At 46.7% G+C, this 17,099-nt stretch overlaps 1 protein-coding gene across 14 annotated transcripts in view; it reads left to right on the top strand.

Moving 5' to 3' along the window:
- LOC119973345 (mucin-2-like) overlaps window positions 1-17,099 on the top strand; it is a 186,120-nt gene that overhangs the window by 20,149 nt on the left and 148,872 nt on the right. For all 14 annotated transcript variants that reach the window (XM_038811279.1, XM_038811274.1, XM_038811268.1 and 11 more), the window contains exons 7-20: window positions 996-1,194; window positions 1,314-1,439; window positions 3,400-3,520; window positions 3,620-3,758; window positions 3,894-3,986; window positions 4,083-4,155; window positions 4,244-4,381; window positions 6,776-6,931; window positions 9,426-9,520; window positions 10,489-10,615; window positions 12,998-13,244; window positions 13,330-13,385; window positions 13,489-13,583; window positions 15,637-15,788. In XM_038811279.1, the coding sequence (XP_038667207.1) occupies window positions 996-1,194; window positions 1,314-1,439; window positions 3,400-3,520; window positions 3,620-3,758; window positions 3,894-3,986; window positions 4,083-4,155; window positions 4,244-4,381; window positions 6,776-6,931; window positions 9,426-9,520; window positions 10,489-10,615; window positions 12,998-13,244; window positions 13,330-13,385; window positions 13,489-13,583; window positions 15,637-15,788 (1,817 nt within the window). The remainder of the gene's footprint in view (window positions 1-995; window positions 1,195-1,313; window positions 1,440-3,399; window positions 3,521-3,619; window positions 3,759-3,893; window positions 3,987-4,082; window positions 4,156-4,243; window positions 4,382-6,775; window positions 6,932-9,425; window positions 9,521-10,488; window positions 10,616-12,997; window positions 13,245-13,329; window positions 13,386-13,488; window positions 13,584-15,636; window positions 15,789-17,099) is intronic.

The following is a 17,099-nucleotide window of genomic DNA, read 5'->3' as shown; positions in this document are numbered from 1 at the left end:
AGAGGGCCAAGGGAAGTAGGGTAACTGGTATCCTGTGGCCACATGTTTGAGTCAGCAGCTCTGGCCAAATTCATACTTGTGCAAGAAAAAATCATGAAAATATTTAAATATGCAGTAAAACACGAAGGCTCCAAAATTCCATGGTCGGCGATCTTGGAATTTGTTTTGCGATGAACCTTTGGCATTATGGAAGTTGGCCAATTCTTCCCTCCATCCCAGGAATGCTCCATTTGGTCCCCAAAGGCACTGGAAACAAAACTATTTTCCTGCTCTGGAGTTTACTGCTGGGGGCCACATGGGGAGTATGGTACACCTCAACTCACTTAAGGGTAGCTCTATAATGCATGGTCGTCAGTGAGGTTGGGGAACAAAGTTTCTATCCTATCATGTACCTTCGAAGGGATGGCTAGAATATTCACCGCTTATACAGAAATCAGGAAACTCTTCGTCAAGACAGAGGCCTTACTTAACTGAGCAGCCGCTATTTACCTGAGGTTTCTGATGGCCTCCTGCTAAAGCTACGGGGGATACTGGTAAAACCTCTGTGGAGTTTTTGGACCGGTTCTATCAAAATAAGCTCATAATTTGGTTGGGTATATTGCAGGATACCTAACACCTGTTTTAGGTGGGTTTCATTCTCTTCTAGACATTGGCATCTTCCAGTGTGGCTGTTTGTGCAATTCTGGGGTGTGAAAAGGCACGGGAAACCTTGAGTCAAAAATTAGTCCTCATTTCCTTTATGTTGCACCTAAAAACTGGGTTTAATGAAAGGTAAGCTCTCCTCCAAACCCCAACTCACCCCTGTGCATCCTTTCCCCAATCCCTTGCAGGCAAGGGTTTGGGGAAAATAGTGGCAACCTGAATTCCTGTGTGGAGCTGTTGATTGTATAATATCGGTGAAAATGAATTCACGTCATCACATTTTGAAGAGACATTTCCGGACTTTGTAAATGAATGACACTCTAACCTCTCTTGTTATGAATTTTTATTCTCAGCAATGTGAAGCAATTTCACGTCTGTTCCTGTCATGCCTTGACAACCGTCTGATTGGGCAATACTGGAAGATGTGTCAGGCAGATGTTTGCAGCTGTAAAGGATCGGGCTGTAAATGTGCTTCATTCGCGGAAATTGCACGGCGATGTAATAAAGACACGTTTTTCATGTGGAAAGACTGGAGGGCTCAGACAAAGTGCAGTAAGTAGTTCTCTACCTATGAATACAAATCCAACCTGTTTTCCTGTGTTTATATTTTGTAATAGTGCCATTTCAAATGGTCAAAATTATTTTAAAAATGAGCAATATTTTATTCTCAGCTCTGCCTACCTGTCCTGGGAATCAGACATACAAGGAGTGTGGCCCAGCCTGTATTCCAACCTGTACAGATCCAAATCCTCAACAACAGAGTGATCATTGTGTGAATACCTGTGTATGTCCAGAAGGTAACTCGATTTGAAAGATAATGGAAAGCCTTGTTGTTTTTGCTTGAATTATTCTTAACTTAATTTTGCCCATTAGTTGTGATACTGTGAATTAACTCGTGACATCAAAATTTGTTCGGATGGAAGACATTTTGGGAAGGCCAATTTCAAAGGGAAATGGAGACAATCGATGGGGTGGTGTAGAAAGATGTTTTTGCAAAACGAGGATATAAGGATGCAAATATATGATGTTACAGGAAGGGATTGCAAATGAGATTGCTACAAAATTGGGCTCCGTGGCATCAAAGGCAGAATAGTGCACGCCACAGCACTAACCACTTCTGGCACGGCTCACGCTGGGGAATGGGTGTTGGGATTTTCCGCAAACCGGAGACATTGGGTGAGGTCTAGTACTGACATTAATTCGTCCCACACGTAGGGTGTGGTTATTTCTGTAACCACACCCTAAAGGGCAATTTAGGTGGGGGGGACACAAACACAAACACCAACAGTGTTAGATGGTTGCGCGCATGCAACCCAGGTATTGGGTCTCTGGTGGCATTAGTGCACAGGGCACCCGGCCATTATGGCTGCAAAGGGTGGGTGCACCCATGTGGGTGTGGGTGGGACTGTCCCCCTAGGGGGTGGTCACATGTGTGTGGGGGTACTCACCCTGGCTGCCCTGAGGAGGCCATGCAGCGTCTTTCTGCACTGGTCTGCTGTCTGCCCCGACGGCGCTGGCGGCATTGGCCACCTCTGCCCACGCACGGCGAACAACGGCGCCTGCTGTCCTGCGGGTCGGGGTATAACTCCTGCCTCCTCTCCCCCACGGCGTCCAGGGAGATCTCTAGCTCCCCATCCCTAAATCGCGGCATTGTTCTCCGCGCCACCATCTTTCCTGCGACGTGTGTGTGTGGGGGAGAATCTTTAACTCGAGCCGCGGCGTCGCGTCAATGATGGAACCGGCGAATCGGCAGCCTGTCCTTCACGTGTTGCATGATCTGCCCATGCTAGCCCCTTGTGTCCTGATGACGCCGTTGTGATACCCCACGGGCTGGAGTCTCCTCCCCGCCTCGCCACATTTCTGCCCCGACCCGTTGGCGGGATTCTCCGTTACGTTGGCCGGTCAATGGGGTTTCCCATTGTGGGGCAGCCCCACGCCATTGGGAAAACTGAGAATCCCGCCGGCGGAGAATCCCGCCCCACGGTTTTCACGACGGCGTCAACACTGAGCCCCGTTTTGGGAGAAACCAGAAACCAGCCGCCAGTGTCAATGTTTCAAAATTGCCCCTTGACAAATACTGACAGCAGACACTTAGTCACACAGATCGGAAATAATTGGGATGTCAGTGGATCTAAAATGGGGACTAAAAGGGAAATGGAGGTGGTAACACCACCACCTACAAATGCTCCTCTTGAGCCACACATCATTCTGACTTGGAAGCATATCGGGCTGGATTCGCCGTTCCTCCAGCCATGTGTTTCTCAGGAACGTGCCATTCGCTGATGCCAGGATTCTATCTTCCCGCCACTTTTTAATGGGATTTCCCATAGAAGCCGCCCCTCACCGCCGGGAAAGCCGTGGGCAGGGGTGCGCTGCCAGCGGGAAAAGAGAATCCCAACAGCCGGAGAATTCCGGCCATCATGTTCCTTCATCATCGTGGGGTCAAAATCCTGGCACTCCCTACTTAATAGGGTGCAGCTACACAACATGGACTGCAGTGGTTCAAAACAGCAACTTATCCCCTTCTTCCCAAGGTCAAGTGGGGCAGACAATACATTGGTTGTCTTTTTTGTTTAAATGCAAACCGTGAACAACAGCAATATATATACATTTTCTGTCTAACATTAAAAAATATGTATGTTGTTACTGAAATAATGCCAGAATAGGAATGTTGCAGCGTGTTCTGCTCTTTAAATGCAAGGCATTTACTTCCCTTTGTGAATTAATGAACTTGTGTATTAATTTCAATATTTTAAGGCAAAGTTCTTGATAATGTCGGAGGCACTCACAGATGCATCTCCAAAACTGCTTGTCCTTGTGAATACAGTGGAACGATTTATCAGTCCGGAGAGATTAGAAACACTTCGTGCCAGTCATGGTATGGTTCGCCGATCATTTGTCTTCTGCCACCAGGAACTTTCTGTTTTACTTTGTGGAAATGCTGTAATTTTGTTGTTGATTCTTCTTCTCTTCACAGCATTTGCAAAAGAGGGAAATGGTCATGCTCGTATCGCAGCTGTCCCGGGAGATGTACAATTGAAGAAGCAACTTACTTCACAACATTCGACAACACCTATTACACTATGATCGGCGATTGTTCATATTACGCTGTTTTTGTACGTGAGGCCTATTAGTTGTTTCAAATGATGAGCATAACCCCACCTGTTTCAGAATTTAGATTTTTGTTAAATTCTAGTTTATTTAACCTCTTTCTCCTCCCCTCCACACCCCCCGCCCAACAACTAAAACAGACGGATCACTGGAACATCAAGGTAGAAATTCACCAGTGTCAAGCAGCATTTAAACAGCCGTGTCTGCAACGTGTTACCCTAACTATGAATCAGGTGAGAATTTGTAAAGTCATATTTATTTGCGTACATTAGTTCTGTCAACCTGTTCACTCAAATGAAACAAGCCCGCATCTTTTTTTTGTTTTGTAGACCAACATTGTGTTCAGCAATGAAGGCAATGTGTATTTTGGTGAAAATAAAGTTGCAATTCCTCTGAGAACAGGTAAACAAATGTTTTGCTGTGGGTTTTGAGAGATAACGAAATAAAATGGCTGAACTAAGCTGAATCTGTACCTTTTCTCTTGAAACAGCTGAAATAACAGTGTTTCAGCAGTCCTCGATGTTCATTCAAGTGGCAACAACATTTGGACTGAAAATGCAAGTGCAGATACTTCCGGTCATGCAGCTTTACATCTCGCTGCCTGAGGGTGCAAAAGGAAGCACAAAAGGTATGGCTAAAAAAGAGGTTCACTTATGCACAACTGACTCAGCCTACAGCACTGTACTCAAAGACAATTGCCTTAGGTTTGAAATGGTCAGCATTATGGTACTGTGAGCAGTTCTGGCCTCCTTAGTTAAGGAATGATATTGGCTGGAATGCTCCGGCCAATCCTCCCGCCTGCGGGTTTCCCGGCGGTGTGAGGTGGCTTCAGTGAGAAATCCTATTGCCAAGCGGCGAGAAGAGAGAATCCCGCCGCAGTAATCGGCACGCCATCGAGAAACATGCGCCTGAGGAATGGGCGAATCCAGCTCTTTGTTTCATTGGAGGTGGTTCAGAGAAGGTTCACGAGTATAAAAGCTCAGGAGGCCTGAGTAGGTGAATAAAAGTTTGTTTTAGGCCAAACAAAAAGGACGCAACACGGCATGCGGCACAAAGGTCCGAACCAGGACGACAGATCATGCTGGTCCCAATCCGGGCCGGCTTTAGAATAGTATTGAACCTGGGTTTCTGGCAATGTTAACCACTGTGCCACTTTTATGAGGTGACTTCTATGAGTCCCAGGTAATGGGCCTCCACCCATTAGCAGGGAGCTTGTATTGAACGAGGCACATGGGAAGTTCAATCCGGCCGTTATTATATTATATTCTAACTTGGATAATGGAGGGATTGTCTTATGGGCGATGATTAAACAGACTGTGACTCTACTCATTGTAATTTAGAAGAATGCAAAGTTATCGTATTAAAACATATAATTAAACATAAACAATTAAACTATAAAACATATAGGATTCTTACGGGATTGCCAGTGTAAATACTGAAAGAATGTTTCTCCTCATGGTGAAGTCTCAGACCAGAGGGCGTAGTCTCAGAATAAAGGGGTGCCAATTTAAAACTGAGAAGAGGAGGAATTTCTTCTCTCCTGGTTGTGAGTGTTTGGAATTCCTTGCCACAGCGAGGAGGAAGAGCCCTTGTGTATATTTAATGTTGAGATAGATAGATTTTTCATCAGTAAGGGAATCAAGGGTTATGAGGAAAGGGCAGGAAGGAGGACGGGAAGAATGTCTGATCAGCCATTATCCTATTGAATTGCGGAATAGGCTTGAGGGGGCGAATAGCCGACTCCTGTTCCTATTTCTTATTGTCTTGTGGTCCATGCATAAGACACCTCTGTCAATGCTTTGAATAAAGGCAACACTCTACTTCACATAAATAATAGGTTGAGAGCAAAGCGCAAGCGGATACTGCAAGGCCATCCCACCCCCACTCCCCATCTCCAGTTTCAACCTCACAAGGTCCATGGCAGTGAAAGAACGGGTCCGAAGTACTCCAAACAGTTTATTCAAGAGCAAGCCATCAGAATCTAGAAATGTAGCCATTAGTAGAAAATTAAGATACTCCACAAGTGGTGGGCAGGAAATAAGGTTTCTTAATCAACAGGTGGAAGCATGTGTAAGATATTTCCATCACCGCCTTTCTTTACGCCACAAGTCGTAATACTCCCATTCAAGAACCTTGCTGTGCCTTTCCTCTCTCTCCACTCTTGCGTCTGTGCTTTTAGCAAATTGGTGAGGTTGCAGTGTTCTGCCCCATTTTTTTCTCCCATTTACTTTTCAAATCAGATGTATATTTGGGGGTGGGGTGGGTTAGAAATCAGAAGCAATGGGGAGGTGGTCGGACATCAACAGAGGGTGGAAAATGTTGGACAAGGTGAGTGTTGTCGAGGGGGTCGGACATTGGGGGTGGGTGAGCCGGGTCATGGGGTTGCTCCAACCAGATAATGGAGGTGAGTGCCGGGAGTGTTGGTAATCAGATTGGGGGCCGGTGGGGATCAGGGCATTCCAGCCCTTCACCTAACCCGATTGGGGAATGTAAGTCGACCCTGCCAGTGGGGAGAGGTTCAGGAATCCCCTGGGGTATCAGGAGCGTGGTGGTGGTGGGTGGGGGTAGGGAGGAGGGGGGGGGGGGGGGGCAGTCCCGGTATTTATAATAATTACCCAGATGTTAGAAGAGGTTTCAACCATCTAACTGTTTCCGAGTTACCGTTGGTGTAACACAACGTGAAACTTCTGAGATTAACAATTTAAATCACATCGTGGGATGGTTCACAGCGCAGTGCAATTGCCAGAGGAAGTTAAGCACTTCTGGGCAGTTGTGGTCTCGATGCCTACCTGGGAAGTTGTGAGCGGGATTCGCCAGTGCATCTTTGGGGCTTCCCCCAAATCCGAAGCTGGAGAGCCCGGAATTTATCACCCCCCCCCCCCAATAACTATCAATAATATTACTTCACAAGGCAGCATGTCATCATTTCCTTATCTCCCAATTAAATAAAATGTTCAAAACAATAAGAGATGATGTGAGGTAACTATTCTCTTGTGATGATGTGTATTACTTCTTTCCCCAGGTTTATGCGGCACCTTCAATGATGATGCAGATGATGATTTCCTATCAGCACAGGGCATTGTGGAGAGTACACCCAGCACCTTTGCTAACTCTTGGAAGACTGACGACAGCTGTTCTGAACCAAAAATACCTTCTCCTTGTGTCAGTTCAGAAAATGGTAATGGTCCATTATAATGTTCATCCTGACTAAAAGAGTAATAGATTTCTTCTGTCTTTTTTTAAAACTTAAGTCTGAGAGGCTTTAAAACATTACATGAGATGATGGGATGATTCAGAAAATTGCCCTTTAACTCTGCCATTGGAACGTCAACCTGGTGCAGCAAAACAGCAGGAAAGGGCGTGATCTATCGGCTGTGTTGCACCCCAAAGGCAAAATGGCTGGAAGATGTCGGGAGATCCCTCTTCTGGGATCTACCTGGCTCGCCCCACCTCCCGAGATCTAACACGATCTCAAGAGACGTCGCAAGTTGAATCCCGCCCCTTGTGGGCAGGATCATTATTTTACAAATCTGCTTATTAGAGTGAGCCAGCTAGGCTCACTCTAATATACATTCTCGCGATCTACCTGAGGCATGAAATCTAACCCCCTCGTCTCAGAGATCTCGGGCAAGCGCCATCCAGTTCTCGTCTCCACAAACGGGGACCAGATGGAATGGCACTTGTGAGGGTCTCTTTGGGGATCAGAGGCGATGGTATTTGGCCTTTGGCCATGGTGGCAGCCTGACACTGCTGTTTCCACCCGGGCATCCTGGCACTGCCAAGGTTCCCATGTGGCACTGCCAGCTGGCAGGGGTGGTGACAGGTTGACAGTGCCAAAGGACCAGGCTAGATTTTTTCTCACGCCGGGGACTGGGTCTGGGAGTGCCCTGCACAGGTGTGGTGGGGTGCAGGGGGGGGGGGCCGAGGACCCCCTCATATGTGATTTGGGGTTCGGTGGTTGTGACGGGTGGGGTCGAGAGATCTTCTCCTGCACTGAGGAGTTTCGGCGAGCGGACTTCCTCAGTGCAGGAAACGGTATTAAGTGCGGCCTCAGCGGAGATTTCCACGCTGAAGCCTCAAATATAACCAGAGTACCCCCTAGAAAGCATGGTGTTTCTCAGCGCTGCGAGTGCCGGGAAACACCCAGCTAAACGCACTCATTACGGAAATCTGTTCCCATTCAACAAGATGGCGCCCAAAACCCTTTCTCTCGGCAGACGACAACAAGTCTTGAATTTTGAGTCACTAAATGCAGTACCTTCAAGAAACACATTCACAGGGCTGGATTCTTCCACCCTGCCCGTCGCAAGAAGGCCACGGGCGAGACGTGGACAATGGAGAAGTCCATTGATCTGGGGCGGGATTCTCCGGTCGCCGGGAGGACGCAGCCGGACAATCCCACCCACACTTTCAAACTGCTGACAATTCCTTATTCAGGAACCAAAGATCAACAGTTTCACATGTGGAGGATGGTTAATCTGAAAAATGGAAACATTCAAACTTGGCCCTGTATTGGGCGCACTTTTAAGACACAACATTTTAAGCGTATGTGTTTTAATATTGCAAGTGTCAAATCTCATTTTAGCTAACAAATTTATTTCTGCATTTGGTAAATTTGAAAGATGACAGGCGGGGTTTTCGGATCGCGTCAACCCCGAGACCACAAATTTCCACTGAGGTCAATGGACCTTTCAACGGTCCGGCAAAATCTCCATCCCGCCTGCCAGGTTTCCCATGGTGGCCGGGACCGGATCATTTACACTCACATTGGCCTAAATCTATTATCTACCTGACGATCAATTCCACAGATTTAAAACATGTATTTCTTAGCTCAACATAGTCAGCAATTATACAATTAATTCGATGTCACTGTCAAATGATAATCTGCGCAACCTTTCTCCTCAATGGCTAGAAATCTAAAATTACATTTTCTCCTGAGGACCAGCTCTTTTGGCGGAATTCTCCGCTCCCCATGTGGCGTGGAAGAATCGTGGGACGGCCTCCTGACATTTTTTACGCCCCCCCCGGCACCCCCGCGATTCTCCCCCCCCCCCTCGGAAAAATCGCCGCTCGCTGTTTTTCATGGCGAACGGCGATTCTCCGAGCCCGATGGCCCGAGCGGCCGGCCCTTCATGCCCGTTTCACCACGGCAGCAACCACACCTGGTCGCTGCATTCGTGAAATGGGCGCCGGATGCCCGTTTGGGGCATCCAGGGGTTTGATTGGGACGGGAGCACCGCGACTGTGCTCCGGAGGGGACAGGCCCGCGATCGGTGCCCACCGATCGTCGGGACTGCATCCAAAACGGATGCACTCTTTCCCCTCCGCCGCCCGTCTTGCCGGGCGGCGGTGGAGAAAGGCGGCACCACGCATGCGCGGGTTCGCGTCATTTCCAGCGGCCGAGGTCGCGGCCGGGAACGACGGGGACCCGCTTCTAGCCCCCCGGGTGGGGGTGAATTAGGTGCGGGGAGCGGGCCCCGAGGCCGTCATGAACCTCGCCGAGTTCACGACGGCCTCCACGATTTTGGCCACCAGCGGAGAATTCCGCCCTTTATATGAACAAACACCGCAAATGTCTTTAAATATGTGAATGAGTAAGAAAGTTTCCTTCAAATTTTAATGTTTGGACTTAACCGTTAAAAAAATCATCACACTTTGAAATTATATTACAGAAAACTATGCCAAACAACACTGCTTCCATTTAAAAGATCCAAAAAGTGCTTTCTCCATTTGCCATTCTACAGTGGATTACATGAAATACTATCACGTAAGGATTCCATGTATTTTTAAAAAAATTGTAAATTGTTCTGGCTAAGGGATGACAGTCTCGCCTCTGAGTCATAAGTTTGTAAGTCCAAATGCTACTTAAAAGACTGGAGTATATAATTCAGGCTGCTACTTCAGTACTGAGGGAGTGTTGTATTGTCGGAAGCGTTGTTCTTCCTTTGAGATCTTAAACTAAGACCTCATTGGCCCTCTCAGGTAGACATTTCAAAGAAGAACACGGAGTCCCTATTGATCCTGGTCAACAGCAGTTACCAACATCACTAAACCAGACGGCCTGTCATTTATAGTAGTGCTTGTGGCATCCCGCTGTGTGCAGATTTTACTGCATTACAACAGTGACTACACTTCGCGAGCACTTAGTTGGCTGCTTTCCCACATCCCAAGATTGTAAAAGATGCTTTGTAAGCTTTTCAAGTCTTTCCTTATAAATTAAAATTATACAGTATGCCTCCACAAGTTATGATAATTAATGGAAAATCAATCAGATGGATACAGGGCAACAATGTCATCGTGATAATGCCACCTCAAACTAGTAATCCAGAGGCCCAGGCTAATGTCTGTAGACCAGGCTTCAGTTCCACCCCTGCAGTTTGTGGAATTTGAATTCAGTTCATAAAAACTTGGAACATAAAGTCAGTAATGGTGATTGTTGTAAAAACTCATCTGGTTCACAAATGCCTCTTTAGGGAAGGAAATCTACCAACCTTACCTGGTCTGGCCTACATGTGATGCCAGAACCATAGCAACGTGGTTGACTGTTAACTGCTCTCTCAAATGGTCTAGCAAACCACTGAATTCAAGGGCAATAAATGATGGACAAGAAAAGGATAATTATTTAGTTTAAATAAGTATGCATTGTGGGTATAAATTAATAATAGAATTGAATGACACACTACATTTTGAATGGTGGCGAATATTTTCAACTATGAACTTTATTTACTTATTTAGATGTGTGTAGCTGCTACCTGCGCCTGTGAGAACATCAATGACTGTCTGTGTGCTGGACTGGGAGCGTATGTTCACGAGTGTGCTGCTCATGGTGTCCTCGTGAGAAAGTGGACAAAAGACATTTGCAGTAAATTACGATTTTATTTAGGTCTTTAGTAAAATAAAATGATAAAATCAAGAATAGTGGGGGAAATTTGGGCTTGACAGGAATTCAGAACGAGCAGAATTGCTTTTGTTGCTCATTATATAATACACCTGTGGCCAATGGAACTAAATATTCTCTGGAGCTGATAATGAACAATTAATGTGATGCTGACTATCTAGCCACCTAAGACTTTTATAGCTTCCAATGAAATCACCTTTCGTTCCAAACTCCAGAGAATTATAGAATTAATCAATCTCGCCACAATTGACAAATGCTTTTTAATTGTCTGTTTCACCTACACGCTTGCCTTTTGTGACTCACTTCCAATGACTCCCAAATCCCTCTGAATACCATCATTTTCCCTCGCTCATTTTTCAAGAAAAAATTCGACTTATTCAGTAGCAATCTGGAGAAGTTTCACTCCCCACAATATAATCCATCTGTCATCTTATTGTCCGATCAGTTAACCTGTTGTATCCTCCTCATAGCTTACTGTTCCACCGAGCCTTGTATGATCAATAAACTTGGATGCATTACACTCATGTGTCCTCATTTATATTTTCAATGAAGATTGTAAATAGCTGAAACTGACTCTGAAACTGAAACACACTCCAGCCCCAAAATGATTTGTTTGTGTCTACTCTGTGTTTTCTATCTATTAGACAATCGCCAATCCACGTTTATATATTAACCCAATCCCATGAACCCTAAAATCCTAAATGTTTGTAACAAGCTTCTGTGTGACATTTTGTTGAATGCCTTCTAAACGTCCAAATATATCACATCCACTACTATCCCTTATCAATCCTGCAAGTTACACCCTCAAAAATCTCCAATGGATTTCTGAAACATGATTTCCCTTTCACCAAGCCATGTCAATTCTGCCTAATCATATAGTGATTTCCAAGTGCCCTGTTACCACATTCTTAAAATTAGATTCTAGCATTTTCTCTGCTACTGATGTGAGACTTATAGTCCTCTTTTTTCTCCCCCCACCTTTCATGGACAATCGGACAATCCCGAAAGATGTGGGGCGGGATTCTCCGCGAACCGGCACCGAGGAGTGGCGTGAACCACTCCGGCATCGGGCCGCCCCGGCGCCGGAGTGTTTGGCGCCGTGCCAGTTGGCGCGGAAGGCCTTGGCGCCACGCCAACTGGCGCCGAAGGGCCTCTGCTGGCCGGCACGAGTTGGAGCATGCGTGGGAGCGCCAGGGTGTGCTGGCGTCATCCCAGCGTATGCGCAGGGAGGAAAGGGTGCCCCCACGGCACAGGCCCGCCCCGGATTGGTGGGCCCCGATCGCGGGCCAGGCCACCGTGGGGGCACCCCCGGGGCCAACTCCCTCTGCAGCCCCCCCCCTCCCCCACCCCCAAGGACTCTGCAGGCCGCCCGTGGAGCCAGGTCCCGCCAGTAAGGACCTGTTGTGATTTACATAGGTGGGACCGACCGAAAACGGGCGGCCACTTGGCCCATCGTGGGCCGGAGAATCACCAGGGGGTTGCAGCTGCCAACTGCCTCCGACCATCGTGGCGCGATTCCCACCCCCACCAAAACCCCGCCGCCAGAGAATTCGGCAGCCGGCGGAGGCAGGATTCACGCTGCCCCCTGGCGATTCTCCGACCCGGCGGGGGATTGGAGAATCTTGCCTGTGCTGTTAGGTAATTTGGACATTCTGAATTCTCCCTCTGTGTACCTAAACAGATGCCGGAACGTGGCCACTAGGCGCTTTTCACAGTAACTTCATTGCAGTGTTAATGTAAGCCTACTTGTGACAATAAAGATCATTCTTATTATTATTTCCTACGTTCCAATTCACAGGCTCCGCTCTAGAACCTAGGGAATTCCGTAAAATGCCAATCCTACCACTGTCTCTTCAGCCACTTCTTTTAAAACTCTTAAGATATGATTCAGGGACGATGTCAGCCAATACTTTTTGCAGTGCCTTCTCTTTATTAAATAATTACTTTAACTCCTTCACTCTCATTGAGAACCTTGGTTCCTGACAAATTATGTTCTTTGTATTCTCTTTTGTGAAGACAGACAAAGAAAAGTTGTTTCATATGGGGGCTGGTTTAGCACAGGGCTAAATCGCTGGCTTTTAAAGCAAACAAAGGCAGGCCAGCAGCGCGGTTCAATTCCCGTACCAGCCTCCCCAAACAGGTGCCGGAATGTGGCGACTAGGGGCTTTTCACAGTAACTTCATTTGAAGCCTACTTATGACAATAAGCGATTTTCATTTCATGCCTCCACCATTTCCTTATTCCCATCCTCATTTTAATGTCTTTTTTCTCTGTCTCTAAAAGACCGAGGTTTACTTCCACTAATTGCCTCCTTTGAACTAATGAAAGTAATATTTTTATATCTAGAAACATCATGTGCCAACACTCAGGTCTTTGAGAATGATATGAGAGCCTGTAACCGCACTTGTCGATCACTATCCCTGCATGATTACACCTGCACGGTTAAGGATGTGCCAGTTTATGGCTGTGGCTGTCCTGAGGGCAAGTACATGGACAACTCTGGGGCATGTATTGATGAATCAGACTGCTCGTGTTATGTTGGTGAACTAGTAATCAAAAAAGGACAGAGTATTACTCTGAATGGTCGAACCTGGTAAGTGTATTTGTCCATATTCTGAAAACATTGAGGAAGTAATTAATTAAATATGTATAAAAATATAACATCTTTTTTCATTCAGCAATTGTGAAAATGGGCAACTTTCCTGTCCTGTAGTTCCTACCACCATCAGTCCAGGTGAGCTATTGTCTCTATATTTCTTCCAGTGTCATCAGTCAGAATTGTCATAAGTGTTTAATCAAAATTTGTTTTTAACAAACATTGGGATTTTCTTTCTCAGGATGTACGAATGGGAAAATTTATAATGATTGCACCAATGTGATCTTAAGTAAAAAGAGCAATGCAAAGACATGCAGAAGTCGAAGTTTGCCAAACGTGAGTGTATCCATTGATTTGTCAATTTGCGGGTTTTAACCTGTAACAAAGGGAACTGAATGATGACTGGATGGTTTGTTTTATACAGTAGTCCCCCTTTATAACGCGGGTGTTGGGGTCCAAGACAGCCACCCGCGTTGCATCCGAGCCGCGGATATCCACGATGGGGGTTTTAAATTTATTTAAAAATCTATGCTAGCGCTTCCCATTGAGAGTCTACGGGGGGCGGGGGGAGAGGTCAGACCCCCATAGACTCACAATGGGAAGCGCTAGCATAGATTTTTAAATAAATTTAAAACCCCCATCGTGGATCTAATTAAAACAGTGTCAATTTCAGCGGCCGGCTCACTTTGATCCGGAGAGGGAAGCTGCTCTCTCACTGAAGCAATCAGCCGGCCGCTGAAATTGACACTGCCCGCTGCTCTCTCCCTCCAATCCAACTTTTAAGTTTTAATGTTTCTGATTGGAGGGAGAGAGCAGAGAACACAGGAAGAGGTCATACGGGCCTCTGCAAGACCAGCATGGTCTCACATCGCCCCTCCCCTCTGTAGCTGGGGTTCAGGCCGTGGCTCCTGGGGTACAGGCCGTGGCTGCTGGGGTTCAGGCTGTGGCTGCTGGGGTACTATGGCTGCTGGGGTGCAGGCCGTGGCTGCTGAGGTACAGGCTGTGGCTGCTGGGGTACTGATTGGAGAGAGAGAGCAGCGGGCAGTGTCAATTTCAGCGGCCGGCTCACTTTGATCCGGAGAGGGAAGCTGCTCTCTCACTGAAACAATCAGCCGGCCGCTGAAATTGACACTGCCGGCTGCTCTCTCCCTCCAATCAGAAACATTAAAACTTAAAAGTTGGATTGGAGGGAGAGAGCAGCGGGCAGTGTCAATTTCAGCGGCCGGCTGATTGTTTCAGTGAAAGAGCAGCTTCCCTCTCCGGATCAAAGTGAGCCGGCCGCTGAAATTGACACAACTGACAGTTGGGGTCCATAAGCCCCCCCGCGGTATATCGCGAACCGCGGTATTGCGGAGCGCGGTATAACGGGGGACTACTGTATCACTAACAGTCTAACTCTACACTTATTCTGCACCAATGAGAGGCGATTTTGGATGCGCATTGATGTGAAAATGGTGATGAACTTAGGAACTCCGAGCATTTGAGGGCACCTCAGGAAATAGTCTCACATAGTTTGAGTTTTTCAGTGGGTGTGAAAATAGTCTTAGTGCGTTCACTTTACTGCCGTGGCGGTGGAAATATCTAAACTTGATTATCTATATGTGTGGAGAACCAACTCTCAGGGCAGTACCGTAGCACAGTTGCTTCACAGCTCCAGGGTCCCGGCTTGGGTCACTGTCTGTGCGGAGTCTGCACGTTCTCCCCGTGTCTGCGTGGGTTTCCTCCGGGTCCTCCGGTTTCCTCCCACAGTCCAAAGATGTGCAGGTTAGGTGGATTGGCCATGCTAAATTGCCCTTAGTGTTCAAAAAGGTTGGGTGGGGTTACTGGGTTACGGGGATAGGGTGGAGGTGTGGGCTTGGGTAGGGTACTCTGTCCAAGGGCTGGTGCAGACTCGATGGGCTAAATGGCCTCCTTCTGCACTGTAAATTCTATGATTCTATGATCTACGTTCTCTTAAAGATCAAGGGGCACAGCTTCTCTTAGTCTGGACAAAATCAACCAGTCTCTGATGGTTATACAATGTGCCCTGCAGTACCTGCAATATAACATCATAAATATACAGATCTATTTTAATATGTAACTAATCATTCCTAATTTTTGCCTCTACCTATAAATTTAAACATGTGCGGACAAGCCTAATTAACTTCAATGCAGGATAGATTATGGGCTGGATTCTTCCGTCCCCAAGAACGCCACAGGTGAGATGCGGACAATGGAGAAGCCCTTTGACCTCGGGTGGGATTCAGCCCGAGAATCCAGCCCTATGTCATTTTCATTTTGCTGAATAATGTCATGTAATATTTGGTTTAGGAATAATGGTTGTGTAAAATTAATAATTATGATGCATTGAACTGGGAAAGAAAATGATTTGAGTTTTCTTTGTTAAAAGTTAAAGAGCCGCTGTGTCCCTGGCTGTGTCTGTCCTGGTATTCTTGTGGAAGATGAGAATGGAAGATGTGTTGCTCCTGAGCAGTGCCCTTGTTTATTTGGAGGAGAAAGTCACGCTGCAGGAAAAACAATCCACAGAGACTGCAATAAATGGTGAGATTAAATAACGGAAAAAAAAGAGAAATTCTCGGATTTTGGATTATTATGAATGTTGTAATGCGGAAATGGTGGTGCGGCAGTATTTTCACTGGTCTAGTAATTCAGAGACCCAGGGTGATGCTCCAGGGACCAATGTTCAAATCACACCACGGCAAATGGTGAAATTTGAATAAAATAAAACAAAAATCTGAAATTGAGGCTGGAATTCTCCAGCTGTTGGAATTCTCTGTTCATGCCAGCAGCGCACACCTGACTGCGGGTTTCCTGGCGGTATGGGGTGGTTTCAATCAGAAATCCCATTGATAAGCGGCGGGAATAGAGAATCCCACCGCTAACAAAAAGTGCTACCAAGAAACATGAGACGGGAGAATCTCATCCCAAAAGTCTACTAACGACCGTCTCATCTGGTTTACTAATGCTCTTTAGGGAAGGAAAATCTGCCTTCCTTATCTGGTCTGGCCTACAAGTTCCTCCAGATCCCTCTGAAATGGCCTGGCAAGCCACTCCATTGAAGGGTAATTAAGGAAGGGCAATAAATTATACAGTGAATGGTAGAACCCTCAAGAGTATTCACAGTCAGAGAGATCTAGGTGTACAGGTCCACAGGTCACTGAAAGGGGCAACACAGGTGGAGAAGGTAGTCAAGAAGGCTTATGGCATGCTTGCCTTCATTGGCTGGGGCATTGAGTTTAAGAATTGGCAAGTCATGTTGCAGCTGTATAGAACCTTAGTTAGGCCACACTTGGAGTATAGTGTTCAATTCTGGTAGCCATACTACCAGAAGGATGTGGAGGCTTTAGATAGGGTGCAGAAGAGATTTACCAGGATGTTGCCTGGTATGGAGGGCATTAGCTAAGAGGAGCAGTTGAATAAACTTGGTTTGTTCTCACTGGAACGACGGAGGTTGAGGGGTGACCTGACAGATGGCTACAAAATTATGAGGGGCATAGGCAGAGTGGATAGTCAGAGGCTTTTTTCTAGGGTAGAGGGATCAATTACTAGGGGGCATAGGTTTATGGTGCAAGGGGCAAGGTTTAGAGGAGATGTACGAGGCAAGTGTTTTACGCAGAGGGTAGTGGGTCCCTGGAACTCGCTGCCGGAGGAGGTGGTGGAAGAAGGGATGATAGTGACATTTAAGGGGCATCTTGACAAATGAATAGGATGGGAATTGAGGGATACGGACCCAGGAAGTGTAGAAGATTTTAGTTTAGACAGGCAGCATGGTCGGCACATACTTGGAGGGCCGAAGGGCCTGTTCCTGTGCTGTACCTTTCTTTGTTGTTTGTTCTAATTGCTGACCCAGTC

Source organism: Scyliorhinus canicula, chromosome 11, assembly GCF_902713615.1.
Source record: "Scyliorhinus canicula chromosome 11, sScyCan1.1, whole genome shotgun sequence".
NCBI classification, from domain to species: Eukaryota; Metazoa; Chordata; class Chondrichthyes; order Carcharhiniformes; family Scyliorhinidae; genus Scyliorhinus; species Scyliorhinus canicula.
The sequence above is the reverse complement of the archived record's forward strand: the minus strand, read 5'-3'. Positions and strand labels throughout refer to the sequence as shown.